Here is a 22,894-nt window from a genome sequence, read left to right as displayed (position 1 = left end):
CACTGCAGGCTGCAGTCATTACTTCTGCAACCTCCATGACTAAATTGCAGCCTTAATTACAAACACATACTGCAGATTTAAAAAGTGTGGAGTATTATTAATTTATAATTAATACTTTGCACTTCTGTAGCACCCTCCATCCAAGGATCTCAAAGCATTTTACAGATATTAACGAAGTAAGTCCCAAAGCACAGCACCCCTGTGAGGCAGATAAGTGCCATTCTCATTTTGCAGATAACTTCTCTGTGCCTCAGATTCCTAAGTGAGTTGCCTGCGGTCTCACAGGAGAATTATAGCAGAACTGGGATCTCTCTAGGTCCTGTGCATTAGATATTGTCTTTCCCTGCTAGTCAAAGCATGTTCCAGAATAATTTGATAACCTGTACAAGCATGCTCATGCCACAATTAGATTTAAAGTAAAACCACTCCATTTATAATGAAATGACGTCATTTCGACATGCTGCACCACATCTTAGATGGGGAAAAAATGCTGCCGTTATCATTGCTTTTATTTTCAGCTCTTTCACTCCTCAAGCATCTCTGTGATGCAAATGAGTAAAATAAAATGAGTTTTTCAAAGAGACCTTATTAAGGGAACAAGAGCCAACTATCCCACTGCATAGGAAAGATGGGAAGAGACCACTCTGGCTTAATTAGTCAATGATTTGAAGCTCAAAAGAGAGTCCTACAAAAAGTGGAAATTAGGTCAAATTACAAAGGCTGAATATAAACAAATTACACGAATATGTAAGGACAAAATTAGAAAGCCCAAGGCACAAAATGAGATTAAACTAGCTAGAGACATAAAGGGTAACAAGAAAACATTCTACAAATCCATTAGAAGCAAGAGGGAGACTAAGGACAGCGTAAGCCCATTCTCAGTGAGGAGAGTGGGGTGGGAAATAATCACAGAAAATGTGGAAATGGCAGAAGTGCTAACAGACTTTTTTGTTTCAGTTTTCACCAAAAAGGTTGGTGGTGATTGGATGTCTAACATAGTGAATGCCAGTGAAAATGAGTTAGGATCTGAGGCTAAAATAAAAGAAGAACAAGTTAAATATTACTTAGACTAGTTAATGTCTTCATTTTGCCAGGGTCTGATGAAATACATCCTAGAATACTCAAGGAGCTGACTGAGGAGATATCTGAGCCATTAGCAATTATCTTTGAAAACTCAGGGAAGACAGGAGTGATTCCAGAGGACTGGAAAAGGGCAAATATAGTGCCAGTCTATAAAAAGGGAAATAAGGACAACCTGGGGAATTATTGACCAGTCAGTTTAACTTCAATAACCAAAAAGATAATGGAGCAAATAATTAATCAATCAATTTGCAAACACCTAGAAGATAATAAGGTGATAAATAACAGTCAGCATGGATTTGTCAAGAACAAATCATGTCAAACCAACCTAATAGCTTTCTTTGACAGAGTAACAAGCCTTGCGGATGGGGGGAAGTGGTAGATTTGGTATATCTTGAGTTTAGTAAGGCTTTTGATACTGTCTCACATTGACTTTCTCATAAACAAAGTAGGGAAATCCAACCTAGATGGGGTTACTATAAGGTGGATGCATAACTGGTTGGAAAACCATCATTACCAGTGGTTCACAGTCAAGCTGGAAGGGCATATCAAATGGGATCCTGCAGGAATCAGTCCTGGGTATGATCTGTTCAATATCTTCATCAGTGATTTAGATAATGGCATAGAGAGTTCACTTATAAATTTTGCTGACAGTACCAAGCTGGGAGGGGTTGCAAGAGCTTTGGTGGACAGGAATAAAATCCAAAATGATCTGGACAAACTGGAGAAATGGTCTGAAGTAAATAGGATGAAATTCAATAAGAACAAATGCAAAGTACTCCACTTAGGAAGGAACAATCAATTGCACACATGAAAAATGACTACCTAGGAAGGAGTACTATGGAAAGGGATCTGGGGGTTATAGTGGATCACAAGCTAAATGAGTCAAGAGTGTAACACTGTTGCAAAAAAAAAGCAAACATCATTCTGGGATGCATTAGCAGGAGTGTTGTAAGCAAGACACAGGAAGTAATTCTTCTTCTCTTCTCCCCACTGATAAGGCCTCAACTGGAGTATTGTGTACAGTTCTGGGTGTCACATTTCAGGAAAGATGTGGAAAAATTACAGAAAATCCAGAGGAGAGAAACACAAATGATTAAAGGTCTAGAAAACATGACCTATGAGGGAGGATTGAAAAAACTGGGTTTGTTCAGTCTGGAGAAGATTGAGGGGGGGCCATGATAACAGTTTTCAAATACATGAAAGGTTTTTCACAAGGAGGAGGGAGAAAAATTGTTGTTCTTAATCTCTGAGGATAGGACAAGAAGCGAGGGGCTTAAATTGCAGCAAGGGAGGTTTAGGTTGGACATTAGGAAAAACTTCCTAAATGTCAGAGTAGTTAAGCACTGGAATAAATTGCCTAGGGCGGTTGTGGAATCTCTGTCATTGGAGGTTTTTAAGAGCAGGTTAGACAAACACCTGTCAGGATGGTCTAGATAATTCTTAGTCCTGCCTTGAGTGCAGGGGACTGGACTAGAAGACTTGTTGAGGTCCCTTCCAATGCTACACTTCTATGATTCTATGAAAGATTTGTAAACTAGCAGTATGAAAGGTGGCTTCAAAAAGCATCATATAGTATTGTTAATTTGTATCACTTGGGTGGTATTTTCTACACTTCTGCTTTTAGAAACTCCAATTCTATTTTTTTTCATTATAGTAAAAGTAAGTGGAACAGCAGCAGGACATTGTGAAGCTGGGAGAGATCTTGATTTTGAATAAAAGATAAAGAAGGATAATTCAGAAGCAGGACCTCAAATTACTTTTGCTTGATAGATTTTAAAGTTGGGAACTACAAAAGGCCTTCATAACTAAGATATGAATTTTTAAGGGATCTTTTCTGAAAGGTTGTCCTGTAATTAAGCTTTATAAATAAAATGATTATTAATTGTAAAGCAGTGGTTTCCAATTGCTGCTAGACATCACCTGCACTGATACTTCAGGCTTGTGTGACTGATGTTCTCTGCTCTTCCCGTTGTGCACACTGTAACTTCTGATGGAGCTTGACTTGCTCCAAAGCACAGCTCTGCATGAATGGAAAGGGGTGAGCGCCAGTTGGTATAGCCAAGGTCTTACTCGACTAAATTGATTCATTTGCTTTGAAAGGATGGGGCACCACTTCTTAAAGCAGCTGATTGTCCATAATATTAATGAAATGTGTGGTATTCACTTTTCTTTTTGCTTATTAACAATTTTGTGAAACTGTTTTCTTTCAGTTCTTGGTGAAATGGAATATCTCCTCTTGGAGCGACCACGTCATGTAGCCTTAAGTAACGACACAGTGTCTGTTGATTTTCAGTACTTTGTCAATGGTAATGTGACAGCAAAGAATGTATCCATCCTACTACTGGATGCCAGCACCAACCGGACGATTGCAAAAAAACAGCTTCCACCAAGCCAGTCACGGGGAATGGTAGGGTTTGAATGTTTCTATTTCAAGAGTGCTGGGGACTATTGGTTCAGAATGATCTCTGAGATTGATAATGGCACTGAAATTCACTGGAGGGGTGGGAGCACCCTCCTAAGTGTGGAATGGCCTGTATTTCACATTGACTTGAACAGGACCTCTGAGGCACTCAGGAGTTTCCTTCAGGTTGGACTTTTCACGAACAAACAACTGTGTGCTATGAATGAGAGAGTGGTTTCATTGGATGTGATATTCACCAACAGCCTTTATGAACTAGGAAGATTAAGCTCTGATGAGGCATTGGGAATGCGAACTACCAAAGGAATCTTTGTCTCTGGATCCCAGTGGGTGGAGTTTGACTGCCCACCTATTGATCAAGACATGTATGTCACTGTGTTACTGAAATCATTAGAGACCAACTCAGTCATCGCCTCAACAGGGCCCATAGACCTCATCCACAAATTTGGATACAAACTAGTGGTGGCACCAGAAGTGATGTGCAAGTCGTCCATTCTGGTGTTTATTGTCTCCCCTCCATGCATGGCCATCAATGGGAAGGTTGCTGTGTATAAGGAAGCTCTCAGACGTCCTGGTGAAAGAACGATGTGGCTAGATGAAAATGTCCTACGCCCAGGGAGCAACAGAACAGAATTTAACTGCACTTTGTTTGACATGGGGAAAAATAAATATTGCTTTGAATTTTTTGACATTTCAAGCCAAAGCCAATCGCCCCCAAGAGTTAAGGAATGTATGGTGATCCGAAGGAATATAGGTTTGTATTGACATTTTCTGTCTTTAATTAGAAACCCTGTAGGAAAATGACCATCCTTCTATATTGTCAATAAGGATGATAACCTGGATTGATGAAGTTGTAGCTTTTTGAGTCTCATAGCACCAGACAAAATAAGTCATGATTAACTGCTGATGGAATAAAATTTAGTTTGTGTGTGAACAGGTACACCAGGTTGATAATAGGTGGTACTGCAATGGTTTAATGTCACCACTACATTAGAGGTACTCTAACCACAAGTCCAAACCTGCCATGCCAGTGGATTATCTGGATATCTAGTCCCAATAGGAACTAAAATCTGGTAATCGCAAAGAATTACATGAGAAACTGCTATAGTAGCTAGGAGCCAATTTCGCGCCCATTTGAAATTACTGGGAGTTTTGCTAATGTGATCAGGATTTGGCCATAATGGAAGAACTCTCTCCTGGGTGCATAGCTCATAGGTTTCTTTGGCAGTCTTTCAGTTGGGAATGGTAGATTGGAATCCCAGGTTTGGTAGTGCTCACAGTATCATGGAGGGGAGAGGTGAGTGTCAAAATCACTACTGATTCATGGAGGGCAGTTGTAACTAGAGACTGGCTAAGGAGGTGGTGTTTAGATGGGGATGGGGTTTTGAGGGTGGTTTATGTTCAAGGATAACCCAGGGACAGATGCCACTCCATTCTCATGAGCTATTGTGCAGTTTCTGTTGACCCTAGTCCACAATGTGAAAATGAGATCGTTCTAGTTTTGGACCTGACCTGGAATCAAATTCATAGGTCAGATTCAAATCCAGGGGTATAACCAATTGTCACTCTCACAAAATTCAAAGTGTTTTAGATTAGAGCTTCCGATTCTGGCCCATCCCTAATTTTAACAGTCTCTTGAACGAATGTTTCCTCTGTCTTCTCTTGTGCGTTGAAGTGACAAAACTGGAATTTTAGAGCTCCTCAGAGATTGACAGTCTCTAAAATTAACACGAGCTTTATAATTTCAGTCCTTCATAAAGTAAGGAGATGCTATACTGTCTGTGGCTTAATTACATTTGTGCTGCTATGCTGTTTTAAAACCTACAAAACAGAATGAAGTAAAACTACTAACTTTTCAGTTACCAGTGTATAGCCTGAAAATTACTTCTACGCTCACTGCATGGAAAACTCATCTCATCAACTTCGGTTTCCCTCATTACTCTGTTTCTGAGGCACACAAAACATTTTAAAAATTCATACATTAATCAAGGCAATTCGTCTATAGCTAGAAGAAGGAGAAAGATTATTTATATTTCTTTCCCCTACCTAGGTGCTTGGATGCTACAGTTCTGTGGTCTATATAAGTATCGAGTCAGACAGATACCTACAATATGACACAAATACATTCCAGTGCCCATTATTTCTGTTTTATTTTGTGGGATTCACTTTAAGTTATGACTCCCTGCAATTTGCTTTGTAGCCTTTGCTTTCACTATAGTAATGTGTTTACGAGCTCCAGCAGAAAGAATCAGGCTACACATGTGAAGAAAGGATTTATGTAAGTGACTGACAAGTTACTTGTACAGAGCAGATAAAAGCAACCCTATACCACGTAACTGTAAATAAAATGTCAACTTCAAATTAATTAGACTGCAGGACATCTGACTTTGTGGCAGTGTCTGCAGGACTTCAAAGGCCCATGGCAGCATTCTAGATGCACAAGTTATTCTGTGAAGGGTGCAGCCATCTGAAGACAGTACAAAGATGGAAATCTTTGCTGCTTCTGCATGAGCTGGAGTGGCATTCCAAGTCAGAACTTTGTCATGAAGCCCCTCTCCTGAATGATCTGGCTGTGCTTCAGCCTGGCTTGGGATTGTGTTGTGTCTAAAGACCTTGATCCCATGACAGACTGCATTTGTGAAATAAAGACAGATGTGTTAATATTTTTCTTTTGTAAGATGTAGAAGAAGAAATAGAGTAACCTATTATCCTTTTGTGATTCTGGCCCAATGGGCAGTTTGAGCACAGATCTGGCTTTGAGATCCTGGACCCCATACCAAGGAGATTAGGTCACCTTGTGCTGCATTATGGGTGGAAGGGCACAGAATGCATCTCTTATGCTGTGGCACCCAAGAGCATTAGTGATGCCTGTGAAGAGGGAGTTCCTCGTACATCCTCTGAGTAGTAAATACAGGTCTCTAGGTAACCCTGAACAGACCAAAATGCCATTCCAGTACTCCCATCTCAGACCCATCCATTTTTAAACAATGTAGCATTTGTTTAAAAAAAAGTCTATCCCGTCTAAGGTTGTGAAATAAACCTTTTAAATGTGAACCAATGTTGTGCAGTTTTCCTAAACCTGCAGAGAGAGGGGCCGTGAGACAATAGCTCAGATGGGTGTGGCTACTCTATTCATCTCAATGGGGTGCTAACTCTGAAGCTTAATGATAGCACCTTAAATGTCAAAAGTTAACTGCTTCTCTGTTGATTTTAGTAAAATCATCCAGCTAATCTATCTATCTAGTTTGGTTCTATACCATAGAAGTGTGAGATACAAAATTCCTGTTAGGCCACTGTATGCATTACCTGGGTCGCCGCAAGTTTGTTCTCTTCACTGTGTTCTCCTGTGTTTTGTCCAGTACTCTTTTAAAATGTCCCAAGCAACAAGGCTTTCACCAATTTGCTTGAGAGAATATTCCATGTTCTAGTCCTGATCCCATTTGAAGTTTCTGGGCTTTACTCTACTAAAAATAATCAAAAATAGTATCAATAGCACTCATAATTGGGAAGGTTTTCTTGACCTTTCTGGTCTTAATTTCACCCCATTACACTTAGTTATACCTGAGGATGAAGTTCAGCCTGCATGCAATTCCCATTAAATCCAATGAGAGTTGTGCTTTCTTACATCAGGGCTCAATTTTGATCCCTAGTGTTCTTAGTGAGCAATACAAAGGGGTAAGGAGAAGGTGGTTAGTAGCACCTTGAGAGTACAGCTGCTACCAAAGAAGGGTGAAAGGGAACAGGAGGAGAGCCACCATAAGAAGGGGCAGTAGTTACCAAGGGAAGGGAGCAGAAGAGCAGTATCTAGGGAAAGGATGAGACACGGGTAAAGTTCCATCAAAATTTGTTCCACCAGGTCCCTGAGTAAGTAAGATTATATTAATCAGACCCCCTTATTCTGTGAGTGTTCTAATCCCTAGGAAGATCTGAGAACCATCTAGTTTTATAACCTGAATCCATATCTGACACGTTTAGCTGATGTGGTTTTAATTGGGATAAAAATAGAATTTGCAGATTAATTCAAAGTAACCAGTTATGACAGTATTAGAAAAGAGATCTTATGTGCAAGACTGCTCCATTACTACAAAACTATGCCTGCTTTACAAGTCTCTTAGGGCCCAATCCTGTTCCCATTTACATCAATAAGAGAAGGAGCAGGTCCTTACTCTCCATATTCCAGATAAATTTTTTATACATCTGCTGTGATGTACTAATATGGACAGCCCTTAACTTCTTGCAATAACTTTGCAAGAGCACTGAATGTGGAATTTTTAGAGGGGTCATTTTGGGGGGGAAAATTAATCTGAGTTGATTGTTCTGTTGGATAACATGCTATATTATAGCGTCCCATTGCAAGTTGAGAATGAAACACACAATTGGAGAGAGATGCTACACAAAACAATTAAAACAGTCACTGACTTGTGTTTGTCTTTCATGACTCCCAAATTGCCAATGTGTTTCAAATTGTCTAACTCATCAGTTAAACACCTGCATGTTGATAGGCTCCCCAATTTTACATTAAAAATTCACATTTAACAGTTAGTTTACAGTCTGTGTCTTCTTCTGTAGTAAACATTTTCCCCTGGCTCTTTAGATCCATTTGTCTTAATGATTTTGTGTCCATGGAGAAAAATAAGTTGTGCTTTACTTTCTTTTTTCCTTTGTTTTTTGTAATTCTAGTAGATTGTAAGGAAGGATTCGAAGCTTAAAACTATTATCTTTCACAGAAGCTGGGTAATTTCCTCCCATGAGAGACTTTTTGATTATTGTGAGCTCCAAACCTGCAAGGTGCTTAGGCCCAGAGCCACAAAGGTACTTAGGAGCCTGAACCCCAGACTTAGGTGCCTATGCCCTGGTTTTAGGCTTCACTGCGATTCACAAAACACCCACTAGGCTGCCACCTAACCTGTAGGTGCCTAACTCACTTGGCACCTAAATTTCTGCTGTAAAAGTTCCCTATCACCTAAGTTTCTACCTCTGGTCATGTGTACTGCTGCCCCACTCTAGGTGTGTGTACACCTAACTCATATCTAAGCCCCAGAGCGATTCATAAACTGGGGGAAAGATGGGTGTTCCTCCAACTCTCTCACTCATAAGGCCCAATCTGGTAGACAGGTCCCATTCAAAATCTGGCTGGAGAAGGTGGTGGGGCCACTGCCTCCCCACCTTGTAACTTTTAGCCAGAGGTGAAAGTAAGCCAGTATACCCCGGTACAGCGTACCGGCAAGAGCTGGTGTGCCATACTGGGGTGGATCGGCTTCCCCAGACACAATTTAAAGGGCCTGCAGCTCCCAGCAGCAGCTGGAGCCCCGGCCCTTGAAATTGCTGCCAGAGACCCGCTGCCAGAGCCCTGGGGTAGTGGCGGCAGGGCTGGGGTGGCAATTTAAAGGGCCCGGGGCAGTAGCGGCGGCCAAGCCCTGGGCCCTTTAAATCGTCCCCGGAGCCCCACTGCCGCTTCCCCAGGGCTCCGGGAACGATTTAAAGGGCCCGGGGCGGTAGTGGCAGCCGGAGCCCTGTCCCCGGAGCCCTGCTGCCGGAGCCCTGCGGAAGCGGTGGCGGGGGCTCTGGAGACTACTTAAACGGCCCAGGGCTCCGGCCGCCACTACCGCCCTGGGCCCTTTAAACCGCTGCCAGAGCCTCCGGCTGCTACTGTTACCCCAGGAAGGGGGAAGGAGGCACTTGCCGGTACAGGATGGGCCGGGGCTGGCTCTGACCTCCCCTAACCCCGCCCCTTCCAGGGGCCAGAGCTGGCCCCAGCCCAGCCTCGTACTGGTAAGTCTCTAGACTTACTTTCACCCCTGCTTTTAGCCCACTTGTTAGAACGCTCAGCCTGGCTATGGGAGACAAGTTCAATTCCTCTCTCTGCCTGTGTGGGAGAAATGATTTGCACAGAGGTCCCCCATGAGAGTGCTCTAACCACTGAGCTATGGGGCAGTCTTATGGGGGGCTCCCTCAATCTCTCCTGTTGAAGCTGTTCCACTTTGGATAAATGATTAGTCTTTGGAGGAGGGGGGGCTGGATTTTGGGGATTCCCCCCTCCCCAGGTGGGTGCCCTATCCACAAGACTCTAGACTCATTCTGTCTCTGGCCCAATGCTAAGCTTTTATATACAACGGAAGAGCTTCAGCAGGGAAGATGGAGGGGGCCTGATATCAGAATATCCCCTAGCTCAGTCATTAGAGAAGGCTCCCAAGAGATGGAGGGAGGGAGACCTCTGTTCAAAAGCGTTCTCCTCCTCAGGCAGAGGGAGAATTGAACCTGTGTCTTCCACATCCCAGGTGAGTGCTCTCACCATGGGGCTAAAACAGCAAGGTGGGTGGCACCAGTATCACCACCTCTTCCAGCTATCTTATGTGGCATGAGGCAGGTACCTCACTCATTCTGGCAAGAAGCAGCTTAGACACTAAACCCACCTGACTCCAGGAGAGAGGTTCTTGGTTGGGAATCGCCAGCACAGATAGGTGCCTCGCTACAGCCTGGAATTAGTCATCTAACCCCATGAGAGGGGAGGGGTTTTGGAAACACCCATCTTGTCAGCATTTCCCCATTAGCTACTGTAGGCAGCTCCTTGCCTCGCAGGCTGGCTTTTACAGATTGCATTCTAAGGTGTCTGTCACTACAAAAACTAATTTCCCCCTGCTGATACTCACACCTTCTTGTCAACTGTTTTAAATGGGCCACCTTGATTACATTTGCCTCATTAGCACTACAAAAGTGATTTTTCCTCCCTTGTTATTCACCCCTCCTTGTCAACTGTTGAGAATAGCCCACTTCCACATTAAATGAATTGGCTCGTTAGCACTGACCCCCCCGAACTTGGTAAGGCAACTTCCACACATGCATGACACACTTGTCACAGAGGCATATAAAAGAGAGTACGCTGATAACCTAAGGCTCCAATCTTGCAATCATTTATGCATGTGAGTAACTTCAAGCATGTAAGTAATCCCTGAGTTCAATAGGACTACTCACCTGTGTATATTTACTGATGTTGGCATGTTTGCAAGTATTTGCAGGATTGGGGCCCAAAGCAGTTAAAAGCCTCATATTTAAATACAGTTGCATTTTTCCCCTTTGGTCCTTTGCAAGTAATAACACAGCATGAACAATACCACACCTAATGTACCATAACCTCCATCTCTGTCATACAACCACATTCTTTAGATTTGTGTAAACAGTTCATGAATCAGGGGTTAAAGCAAGAGTCACAGGGACACTATGAGGTTAAGAATCATGTAATTAAAACCAAATTTCATGACCTGTATTAGTAATAGCAACACCAGAATTATTACAGAAAATTAAAAAAACCCTAACTTTCCCATCATTTATGTGGTTTTACTTTTTGCATTTTACTCCTCCTAAATAATGAAAATAGTCAGTTAAATGGTTTTATTTCTGGTCCATTTCAAATCAGTTCCTATAAGCCAACTAATAATATTTAATGGGGACAATCCCAAGATATCTATCACACATTGTTCTGTCTCTCCAAAAAAATCACACCAGGACTAATGAATTTTATTGGCGTTTAAGGGTGTTGTATTTTTCTTTCCAAATGTTATTTATAGCATTCAAAAGTTGGCAGGTACGGTCACTTTCAGCTTCTGGATTCTCAGTGCTGTAAAGTTTGAGTTATGAACACAGCAAGAGGATATTGAAATTCAAACAAAAAACTGCTTTCGTTGCATTTAAAATAATGAAAATGCATTCTTCCTTGAACCTTGCCCCCTTAAAAAAAAAAAAAACTTAAATTTTCATCCTAAAACTCCTTATTGAGTGCCCCCTCAAACAATAAAAGATTAGGACTTCTAAAAAACTGTTAAACTAGTGGTTCAATAACATAATTTGTGTGCTATGAAGATAACAGGAGAGAAACCAACACTGCTTTTTCAATCATCCCTTTGGGCCTCAGACTCCTCTCCCAGCAGTATAAATCAGGGGTAACCCCACTGAAATCAATAGTGATGCTAATGTAAAACCAGCATACACAAGGTAGGAACTGGACCCTATAAATGCCTAAACTGCTAAACTATTAGAAAGACTTGTGGATTCATTTCTATTTGCTGTTGTACAAGGCATATCCTGCTGGCCTTAGTTAACAGAGTAGGAGTACAATCCTGCTCGCACTGGAGGTGATGGAAGCATGCCCCCTGACTCTGATGGGAGCAGGCACAGGCCCCGGCCCCGGCAGCTATTTACTTTGCAGGGTTATAATTGCAGAGTTGGGGTTGATTAGTTTTTATATAAAGGAGGGATAGTTGAAAGCTTTGCTGTAAGATGAAATGAGTCTGGCTGCATTCCTCATTGCTGTGATCTCATGTATCCACAGAAACATGGAGCCTGTGGCAGCCCTGGAGTCCTTGCAGCGTGACCTGTGGGGATGGTGTCCGTGAGCGACACAGAGAATGTCTTACATCGCTGCCAGCAAAACCAGGCTGTGCTGGGACACCGAAAGAGACTTCGCTGTGCTCTCTAGAGGAATGTTCTAGTATGTGGTCCTGCTTTCTTTAGAGCTTTTCTCCTTGACATGTGTCTGCTTTCTCTGGAAAAAAACAAAACGCATATTACAATAGGTTTGAGAAACTAAAGCATTTAAACCAGTTCTTGTGACTTCTTATTCACTGGGGATGAAATCCTGGCCACATTCAGGTCAATGGAAAACTCCCATTGACTACATTGTGGCCAGGATCCCTGGAGTAAATTCCACCAACTGGCTGATGAAAACCTATGCAGTACTGTCCATCTGTGTGTTTGCTGGGGATAGAGAGATACAGGCAGAATGGCTGGTCCAGGGACACTCATACCATGAAGGTGGATTCCACGTTGGCATCACATCTGCCAACAAGGAAGGGAGTATTGGTGTTGAGTATTGCGGGAGAGGTCACTGGTCACAATAGGGATGAATCTGGGCTGGCTCAGTCTGTCACAGTTGCTCAGGCAAAGGAAGCCAGTAAAGAGTCACACAGACAGTCCAGCTTTATCACTAGCTTCTGAACAGAGGAGAGAGATTTTTAATGTATTTCAAAATATATATGAAAAATATATATATTGCCAATAATGAAAATTTATTTCAAATATGATAAAACCGGAAGTTTGTGTGGAACAGATTGAGAATATATTAACCGTATGTATAGCCATATATAGATATATATATAGAGAGAGCGCGCCATATGGTACCTGACAGCACCAGACCCCAAGTACTTCCTGTTAGTCAGCCCTTAGCATTTTTATCTGGGCCTGCAAACCCAGATTATTGACTCCCACTCTCCCAAGCGTAACAGTGATCTGCTACACTTCCTTTAGAACGTAACAGCCATACTGGGTCAGACCAAAGGTTCTTCTAGCCCAGTATCCTGTCTTCCAACAGTGGCCAACGCCAGGTGCCCCAGAGGGAATGAACAGAACAGATAATTATCTAGTGATCCATCCCCTGTTGCCCATTCCCAGCTTCTGGCAAACAGAGGCTAGGGACACCATCCCTGTCCATCCTGGCTAATAGCCATTGATGGACCTTTCTTTTTTGAACCCTGTTATAGTCTTGGCTTTCACAATATCCTCTGGTAAGGAGTTCCACAGGTTGACTGTGCGTTGTGTGAAGAAATACTTCCTGTTTGTTTTAAACCTGCTGCCTATTAATTTCATTTGGGGACTCCTAGTTCTTGTGTTATGAGAAGGAGTAAATAACACTTCCTTATTTACTTTTTCCACACCAGTCATGATTTTGTAGACCTCTATCATGTCGTCGTCCCCCGCCCGCCGCCGCCTTAGTTGTCTTTTTTCCAAGCTGAAAAGTCCAAGTCTTATTAATCTCTCCTCATGTGGTAGCCATTTCATACCTCTAATCATTTTTGTTGCCCTTTTCTGAACCTTTTCCAATTCCAATATATCTTTTTTTGAGATGGGGCGACCACATCTGCACACAGTATTCAAGATGTGGGCATACCATGGATTTATACAGAGGCAACGAGATATTTTCTGTCTTATTATCTATCCCTTTCTGAATGATTCCCAACATTCTGTTTGCTTTTTTGACTGCTGCTGCACATTGAGTGGATGTCTTCAGAGAACTATCCACAATGACTCCAAGATCTCTTTCTTGAGTGGTAACTGCTAATTTAGACCCCATCATTTTATATGTATAGTTGGGATTATGTTTTCCAGTGTGCATTACTTTGCATTTATCAACATTGAAACATTGTTCCTGCTACCACTCTTCCCCTCTGTGCATAAATCAATGTGCACCCATTTTGTATACCCACAGAATGTCTCAGCTATGCAAGTTATACTGGCTTACTGCGTCCCTGCCAAATTACCTTTACACCTGTTTTCTGATCTTCCTGCTCCAAAATCAGATTTATGCCACTACAAAATTATGCCTGAATTATTTAATCTTGTGTAGAATTTAAAAGATGTTTTCACATTGTGCTCCAGCTCTGGGTACTGCTGACGTTGTTCTGTAAATAATAGCGTCAGACCATCCTCTGCTGTGCCTCTGGTCCATCTAGGAGAGTCTGTTTCAGCATTATTGTATTTGTATTCGTTAGTCCAGTAGATGGAGCAAGTGTAACAGAAGCCAGCACAGAGGGTTGGAACCCTGGTGGAAGGGCTGAAGAGGGGAAGCAGAAATAAATAGAAAAGATCAACAAGCAGCAGTGAGAAAAGAAAGTGAGGAGAGAAGGAAAAAAAACGAACAACTAAAACATTCAGATCCAGATTCTTCTCTTTTCCACTGGTATAAATCTGGAGTAACTCCAGGGGTTTCAATCACAGCCACAGTCACACTTAGCCAAATTCTGGTCTTGTTTCTCTTCTGATGGCATCATCTTTCCCCACACCTCCCACCGTGCAACTAAGAATTTTGTAGTGCTACTTGGACAGTGAGCCTCTAGTGACCAACTGAGTACAGCTTTTTTGACTTTACATCTGGAAATGAATGTACAAGTTATTATTAAAATGAACTGCTAGACTTCCTGAATGAGTGACCATGCCACACTGCAGGTGCATTCCTTATGGATCTGTTGAGCCAAAAATATGGTATAAACAACAAGCTAATTATCCAGGTGGCATTTTACAAAGGGCGTGGGAAGGAAAAAGTGTTTTCCTGAATTCGGGAGTATACATGTGGTTTGGTGACTGCAGCTATGAATTCTGCATGTACACTGCAGTTAGTTGAGCAGTCATTGTGGAACACTGAAAAGCATTCTGGGAATTTATATGGTGGACACTCCATAACATACATGTAAATGTGTAGAGTGGATACTGGATGGGGTGAGGGGCTGGTAAAGGGATACCTGAGCCTTTCACTTTTAGATCACTGATTTCTGTCCAGGTCTGGGCAGTAACAATTGAACAATACCATCAGAAAACTGTTTAGTGGCCTATAAGAAATTAGTGTTTGAACACCATGATAACAGGCACTAAATAGAAAGCTAAGCTAGATAGAAACTAGAAAAGGAGTAAATGTCTAATGGCTAGAAAAGTAGATTCAGAGCCAGGATTTTGGGGTTCTCTGACTGACTGATTTGCTGGTGACTTTGGGCAAAATCACTCAGTCTCTCTGCACCTTGGTTTATTCTTTGGTAACATGGGTATAATATTTGTCCAGGTGTGCTGTGAGGCCTAATTAATGTTTGTAAAATGCTTTGAGAACCTCACTATAGCTGTGCAAAGTATTGTTACCAGGATTTCTCTTGAAAGTCCATCTCCAGTTCATAACAGACAAATATCATTACCAAAAAACCCAAGACCCCTTCTTAGCCCAGAACTGAATGGGCATGGAGAACTCAGTTGTCTGACTCCGAGGTGAAACGCTGGGTGAGAGTCTGAGAAACATTCTCAGGGCAAGGTGGGGAAACTTGTGCTGCCACTGCTTATGCTGTCCATCTTCTCTCCAGACCGCAGGGCTGTCAAGCCACTTACCTTTCACATTGGGGATCTGCTTGGCATGAGGGGAACAAATACCTTTCACAAACCCTAAAATCAGCCACTAGGCTGACCTAATATATCAATTCCAGTAGCAAATTGTTAACTCCTGGATAGCACTTTTCATCTGTAGATTTCCAAGTGCTATTCCAAAACAGGCAAGTATCTTTATCACTGTTTTACAGATGGGGAAACTGAGGCACAGGTAGTGACGTGACTTGCCCAAGGTCAGCTAGCAGACCAATGGCAGAGCCTGACATCCCCTCCAGCTGGTCACACTGCCTCTATGTGGTTGCTCCTTTCATAGAAACCCTACCAACTCTTGCAAAAAGCTTCTCACTGGATTTGTGAAACTCAAACCTAACATTAGGGCCAGGTGTATAAAATATTCTTCTGGCATCATGAAAAGAGGTGAGACTAGCAAAGGTAGGTAAGCAAATGAAGTTTAAAAGGTAGGCAAGTCTGCAGCGCCCTCAATATAAAGTAGGTGGATTTGCTGCTGCAAACTAAAGTTTATCCGATTTTATCCGAAGACAGACGTGAGCAAGGGACATGCTGGCAAATAGACAATTTAATGTATTTTATTCATAGATTTTCTTTTTCTTAATTGTAAAGTATCTTATCTAAAACTCCAAATGTCCAGTGAAAATGCAACATTGCTAACAGAATGTGTTCACTCTTTGTTACAGTTATAAAGTCTACACCCCCTCCTTCTGTACAGCACCAAGAGGACCAGAAAGCTAATAATGTAGTCACCATCACTGGCATCTCCTTGTGCTTGTTCATAATCCTAGCCACTGTTCTCATCACCCTGTGGAGGAAGCTCTGCAGAGCTCAGAAGTGCAGCACCTCTGTGCGCCGTAACTCTGTCCGTTCACCCAGCTTCCACAAAAACTCGGATGAAGAAAACATCTGTCAAGCCGGCAAGCAACGGGGGAGCTTTTCCGAGGGCAGCGAAGCGCCTCCAGGGCATGCAGGAGAGCCTGTTAACATACCTTTGACCTGCAGGAAGAGCCTTCAGTTTTCTCAAAATGACGACGCCTCTGTCAGTGACAGTTTTCAGTCAAATGCTCAAAAAATAATCCCTCCAATTTTCAGCTATCGCCTTGCACAGCAACAGCTGAAAGAGATGAAGAAGAAAGGCCTGACAGAAACCACAAAGGTGTATCATGTATCTCAGACACCTCTGACCGACACCGTTATCGATGCCACAGCTGTGCTTCCCGTGGGCACAGAAAACCAGGAGGAGGCTGCTGCACACAAATTCAGGATCAAATCTCCATTTCTGGATCAGCCAGTCAGTCATCTCAAATTCCCTAGGGAAAAATCTAATTCTAGGGTGGACTCTGTACTGTCACAGGCCAATCCTGTAAGAAGCCCTAGTCAGACCCTCATTAGACGAGCTCACCTGAAATACCAAGATAACAAAGGGGAGCCATTGGAGAGAGGCTGTCACAGAAACCCACAGTTCAGAAGAACAGCCAGTTTCCATGAAACTAAAAAGGTCAGGCCCTATAGGGAACGGAGCATGTCCACTCTTACCTCACGGCAGATTCCTCTTTATAGCTCCAGGACCAGAACTTGGGGTCAGGCACTGGAAGACAAGTCCCGGCTGACATCTAAAGATGCTGATCCAAGTTCTGAAAAGTCTGACCAGTCTCCTTGTACTCTGTTAACTGGTGAACCACTGAGCTATGGCACAAAATACCGCCACAAAGGGGGCCCTCCAGTGAGGAGGCCGGATCTGATCAGTGACCGTCAGCCTGCAGGCCAAGTAGCAGGAGCTGACAAACCAGAGCCAAACAGAAGTAGGAGGGGCCCTTCGCCAAACTATCGAGGGGCTTTGAGGAAAGAACCCATCTCAACTCTGAAAGATAATTACCAGCGAGGCAGTGCTCTAAGCCCTCTCCAGTACAGAAAGGACAAATGCCAGAGCTTCCCCACAGACCCTGAATTTGCCTTTTACAATAATAATTCTTTTGGCTTAACGGAATCGGAGCAATGGATGATTGACCTGCCTGGATATTTTGGTTCAAATGAAGAAGATGAAACAAGTACTTTAAGTGTTGAGAAACTGGTGATCTGAATGACTCATTGCAACACTGTAGGGCGGGGGGGGGTGAGAGAAGAGCTGCAAAACCTGTTGGTTTATAATAAAAGCAATAATGGAAACCAGGTTCCAGCTGTTTGGGGCAGGAGGGAAATCCTATGGCTTGACTTGTGAGCATGCATTCCTTTTGAATTAATAGAAAGTGCTTTGATGTCATTGTTTTGTCCAATACACCCCCCCCCCCCGGGAAAGCAAATGGAAATGATAGTGTGACACAGAGGAAATTGGACAGATTTTATTTTATAGAGCACTGAAAAGAGTAGTGCTCAATGAATAATTTATACTGAATCATGAATCCAGTCAATTTAGCCTCTTTCTGCTTGTGGACCATCCACCAGCAGAGCATGTTATCCTCTAACATCTGTTGTTCAACACTATTTAATGAATTGTTTCACAAGTTTTTTAACCTAGGTTGTAAACGGTTTTCAGCATATCTTTAAAATTTACTATTTGTCATGGGGTTCCGTGCATCCATTGGAGGGTGGGTGCCCCAGCTTGCCCAGTGTGGCATTGATACACTCCACCACACAGTCATCAGGACTCTCAGCTGCGCCAGACAAACAATCAGGGGCTCTGGCCCACAGGGAGGGATTGAACAGACAAACCATCTATAGCTCCTGAGTCTCCTGGCTGGGAGAAACAATCACAAACAGGGCTTCAGCCCCCAGGTGGGAGGGGACAGACTAACTAGTTTATAGCTGGGGTCTCTAGCAGTAATAGGCACTTATCAGTGCCAAGCCCATCCTGCTCCACCAGGTTCTGATCCAGGGTCCTGTGAAGCCTGCAGTCTCCCTCTTTAGGATTCAAGTATCAGCTCCGCATATATTCCCTTGGTCACTTCCTACCTCTAAGACCACTTCAGGCTTGTCCTCCCGGGCAGAGGCTTGACATCTCAATCAGCCTCCATAGATAGGAATCCCTCGTAATCTAGTCAGGGAGACTTGATTCTGTAATCTGGAAGGCTGACAGTACCTCAGCAGGAGCCAGCAGTACACATCCATCTTCCTCCTCCAGCAGCCAGGACTGGAGTGAGATGTTCCCTTTTATCTACTCCCTCCAACTGGAGCATGTGCAGTAGAGGCAAGAGGGTGTGGCCTCTTGGGTCCAAAGTGACTGGTTAACCCCTGCTTGCCCAATGCGGCATTGACACACCCCATCACACTATTGAACTGTGTTGATTGGTTGTAACTGGTCAGATAAGTCATGTGGTGCTTTTTGTGTTCCCTGATTAGATGAGGAGAGCATGAGCAATTCTGGAGTGAGTACTTGTTTACAATTTGTTTTTGTGATTCCTCACAGACAAGACTTTGCCATTTGCTTTCTGATACTATGGGTGCCAGGAAAGCTTGAGATTGCACAAACGTGTGGAAAGGAACAGAAAAGCATTGTAGAAAATAAACAGAAGAGGGTTGCTAGTGTGGTCAATTCATTAACAAATTTGAGTACTTGCAAAAACTGTTGTTGCAGTATTCTACACACCTGTAGAAGCCAGTGAAAGACCTCTTACCTTCTCTCCTTCACTGTAATGCTCTTTCTCTTTAATAAATGTTGTCTTTTTATTTTTGCTTAAACAAGTTGACAGATACTACAGCAAGATACAAATAAATTAAGAACAAAATCCATGGAACAAAATGGCTATTTAATTAAGATATACTTTGCAAACAAAAGGAAAAAGGAAATTAACTTGTCCATGTCTGTTGATTCCTGGAGAACCTTCTCCATAGGTGTGTTTATTTCACCAGAGGATATTAAACAAATGGGATTGGACACTGCTGCACTTGTTCAACGCTTTTAGCGAAGTCACTGCACGCACTGGAGATGCAAACAGTGGCAGGCAGGCCAGTTTGACTCAGGTTCTTTACTCCAGCCATTTATTGGAATAACAGACTCTTCAGAGGTATAGAGAAAAAGGTGGAAGGAATACATTAATGGAGGAAACAAAGAAAATAAAAGAAGCCTCAGATGGGGACTGAAAAGGGAGGGTTTGGGGTAGGGGAGTGAGACTTGACAATTTTAAACTACCCTGTCCTCATAGTGCCAGGCTTCCCTTTCAGCAGCTCATCCCCTGGTAACCTGTAATCCACATTCCAGTGAAAAGCTAAATTTGGAAATGCTCAATATTCCAAATATAGGCTCAGATCCTGCAATTTACAATGTGCAGGCAGATCCCTAAACCTTCATAGAGCCCCACTGACTTCAGTGGGGCCCTGCACAGGCATATGGGATTGTCCAGGCTTTGTGCATTGCAGAATCAGGACCACCACTTGTACAGTAAAATATGAGTTATAAAGGGATTGCGTGGCAACAAATTCCTGAGGAAGTGTCAGCCAGGATCCGGAGAATGGGGGGCAGGAGGAGGGACAAGGGTCCAAAGAGTTCAGAGAGTCTTCTCTGAACTAGGGCCAGAGAGAGAGAGCGAATGAGAGAGTGAGAGAAAATGAACTCACAATCAGTATGTTCCGATTAGAAGGGAGAAATTATATTTATATCTTTCTCCACCCTAGTTTGGCGGAGCCTTTTACTAGGAGCTACTTTTCAGCATGCAAGGAGACATAATGTTTTAAGGCATTGGTATTTTTTTTTAAAGAAAACAATTTTAAAGGATAGTGCAATAATGTCATCAGATGTGCATTAGTAGGGCAGTGGGTTGCCGAAGGCATGAGGCGGACACACCCATGGCATGCACAGATAGCCTGCTAACGGACAGCCTGGTGTGGCTCATTGCTATAGTATAGTGAGTGAGTTGTTCAGGATTTCGTTGTAGGTGGTTAAACTTTCCCTGCTTACTCAAATAGCATCATTTGGCTGTGTTACCTCCGCCCAGCTGCTGCAGTGAGGGCAGGTCTGAGTTATGTGAGGTGAGTCACTGTTTGCTCAGGGCCTGTTCCAGCATGCTGTGTCGGGAATGTTCGGCCCGCTTCAGGAGTGGGCTTTGGTGAGTTAATCTGTGTAACAGAGCGTCAGGACCAGTTTTTATATTAACTAGCCCAGGGGCGGCGAGTTATATCTCCACGTGGTGCCTTGGCACCAGCAATATTCAGAGCCCAGGGGCCCAGCTCCACCAATATTTGGGGCCGGGTGTCCCCCACGCGCGGCACCTCCGCCGGCCCCTGCTTGCTACCCGCACGCACCTCCCCGGGCCCGCAGCAGAACGTCCCTGCCTCGGCCTCTTCCGAGCAGCTCCATGCTGCCTCCGGGTCCTAGTGCCCCCCCCTCCCCACCTCATTGTCAGGGCAGACTGACTGACCCTGCCCTTCCACCTCAGACCCTTCCCTTTTCCGGCGGGACCATACACCAGCACAGGACCCCTCCTCCCCCCGCAGTCACCGCTTCTGCCCCTTGCTGGGCAAGGAGGCAGCCCCATCCCTCACCCCCAGTGAGGCTACAGTGAGGGGCAGCAGGAGAGGAGGAGGCGCATGCAGCACCCCCTGGCACCCACCACGCGGGAGGTGAGGGAGATTCCTAGACCTGAGAGGGGCCCTAGGAGCACATGCAGTGACAGTGGTGGGGATGAGTGTGCTGCTCAGGGGGCGGGAAAGGGGGGCTCCTCCCCCAGCGCTCGCTGCTGCTGGCAGGGAAAGGGCTGGGGGCAGTCCTCCTCTCTGGCCCCTGTCCCGGAGCAGCCTGCCTGCACCCCAAACTCATCCCCAGTCCTGCCCCACCCCAGAGCCCACACCCCCAGCCAGAGCTTTCACCCCCCCACATCCTCAACCCTAGCCCTGAGCCCCTCCAACACCCCAAACACCTTATCGCAAGTCCCAGCCAGAGCCCTCATCTCCCCGCTCCCTAACCCTCTGCCCGAGCCCCTCCAGCACCCCAAACACCTTATCCCCAGTCTCATTCAGAGCCCTCATCCCCCTACACTCCAACCCTCTGTCCCAGCTCTGAGCCTCTCTAACACCCCAAACCCCCCAGTCCCAGAGCCCTCACCCCCCACACTCCTACTCTCACCATGAGCCCCTCCCACACCCCAAACCCCTCATCTGCAGCCACACCCCACACCCCTGCACCTCCTCCCTCTGCACCCACTCCCATCCCCAAACTCCCTCCCAGAACCTGCACCTTGCACCCCAATCTCCTGCCCCAGCCTAGGGCCTGCACCCCAGACCTCCCCCACCCAAACTCCCTCCCAGAGCCTTGGGCAGGTGGGGAGGGGTCGGAGTTTGGGGGAGACAGAGTTTGGGCAGGGGTGGGTTCTGGGCACCACCAAAAATTATACAAACCTGCCACCCCTGAACTAGCCACTGTAAACGGCCAGCCTAGATTTTTAAAACACACCCAATATTCGGGCCCAATCCAAAGCTCATTAACATTAATAATGAAAGGCTTTCTACTGACTTCACTGGGCTCGAGATCAGGCTTTTAGAGTACTTGTGGAACCTTAGAGACTAACCAATGCTCAAATAAATTGGTTAGTCTCTAAGGTGCCACAAGTACTCCTTTTCTTTTTGCGAATACAGACTAACACGGCTGTTACTCTGAAACCCAGCTTTTAGAGTGTTTACTGCTTCAGCTATTTACCAGTTGTGTGTCAATGTAAATCATTGTCCCTGCAGTGGTGCGATCTGTGGATTTTAGAACTTGCAGTGCTGAAATAGCTATTTGAAGGCCTGCATTTGGCTCATTGAACCTCCCAAAGCAGGTGCTCCTGTGGCACCAGCGAAAATGCTGCAGGTGATGCAACAAAGCCCCACTGTGAACAGCAGTCTGACACCCTGTGGCAACAATTTGCATAACTTACCCTGGGAAGTGCCAGAGTCCAGCTGTCTAGCTCAGAGCAAATAGGTACCTGGCCAGTGGGACTTTTCAACTTGTATTAAGAAAAATGTGTCTATACTGCGGGTATGGCTACACTGCAAAAAAAGACCCACAGCAGCGAGTTGCAGAGGCTAGGTCAACTGACTCAGACTTGCCCTGCGGGGCTAAAAACTAGCAGTGTAGCTGTTCATGGTGGGTTGGGCTGGAGCCTTGGCTCTGAAACCCAGTAAGGGCGGGAGGGTGTCAGAGCTTGGGCTGCAGCCTGAGTGGGAAAGTCTACACTGTGATTTTTAGCCCTGCCGCGCAAGCCCAAGTCAGTTGACCTGGGCTCTGAAACGTGCTGCCCTGGGTTTGTTTTTTTTATTGCTGTGTATAAATATTCTGAAACCCTTTCTGGGACTTGTACAAGATTTTGCAAGGCCCTCCACAAAGTACTACAGCGTTCCATCTAGCGCCCTCTCTCTCTGTGATCAGGTACATCTTCCCGCATCCCCTCCTGTGCAAGGTCATCTTCTAAAGCAAATATCTGGTTTATACTATTTGATTAAATTATTTTAAACCCTTATTTAAATGTTCTAGTGTCAGAAAGTGGCTGTTGGGTGTTC

At 44.3% G+C, this 22,894-nt stretch overlaps 1 protein-coding gene and 1 long non-coding RNA gene across 9 annotated transcripts in view; one reads left to right on the top strand and one right to left on the bottom strand.

Moving 5' to 3' along the window:
- Positions 1-17,593, top strand: part of THSD1 (thrombospondin type 1 domain containing 1) — a 32,499-nt gene extending 14,906 nt beyond the window's left edge. For all 6 annotated transcript variants that reach the window (XM_037892976.2, XM_037892937.2, XM_037892955.2 and 3 more), the window contains 3 exons: positions 3,294-4,256; positions 11,829-11,987; positions 16,111-17,593. In XM_037892976.2, coding sequence (XP_037748904.1) covers positions 3,294-4,256; positions 11,829-11,987; positions 16,111-17,507 — 2,519 coding nt within the window. In that variant the 3' untranslated portion in view covers positions 17,508-17,593. The remainder of the gene's footprint in view (positions 1-3,293; positions 4,257-11,828; positions 11,988-16,110) is intronic.
- On the bottom strand, positions 5,763-18,586 carry LOC114021335. 3 transcript variants are annotated; one of them, XR_006286636.1, is made up of 5 exons: positions 18,377-18,586; positions 16,417-16,541; positions 9,916-12,041; positions 6,809-6,966; positions 5,763-6,131 (listed from the first exon to the last, which is right to left on the bottom strand). It is a non-coding gene; the product is annotated as an uncharacterized LOC114021335 (long non-coding RNA). The 3 variants fall into 3 exon arrangements; XR_006286635.1 differs by lacking the exons at positions 5,763-6,131; positions 6,809-6,966 and adding exons at positions 12,304-12,489; positions 13,948-14,105 and having other exon boundaries at positions 10,722-12,041; positions 18,377-18,585; XR_006286634.1 differs by lacking the exons at positions 5,763-6,131; positions 6,809-6,966 and adding an exon at positions 12,304-12,489 and having other exon boundaries at positions 10,722-12,041; positions 18,377-18,582.
- Between the last annotated feature and the right edge of the window lie 4,308 nt (positions 18,587-22,894).

This window comes from Chelonia mydas, chromosome 1 (genome assembly GCF_015237465.2).
Source record: "Chelonia mydas isolate rCheMyd1 chromosome 1, rCheMyd1.pri.v2, whole genome shotgun sequence".
NCBI classification, from domain to species: Eukaryota; Metazoa; Chordata; order Testudines; family Cheloniidae; genus Chelonia; species Chelonia mydas.
The sequence above is the reverse complement of the archived record's forward strand: the minus strand, read 5'-3'. Positions and strand labels throughout refer to the sequence as shown.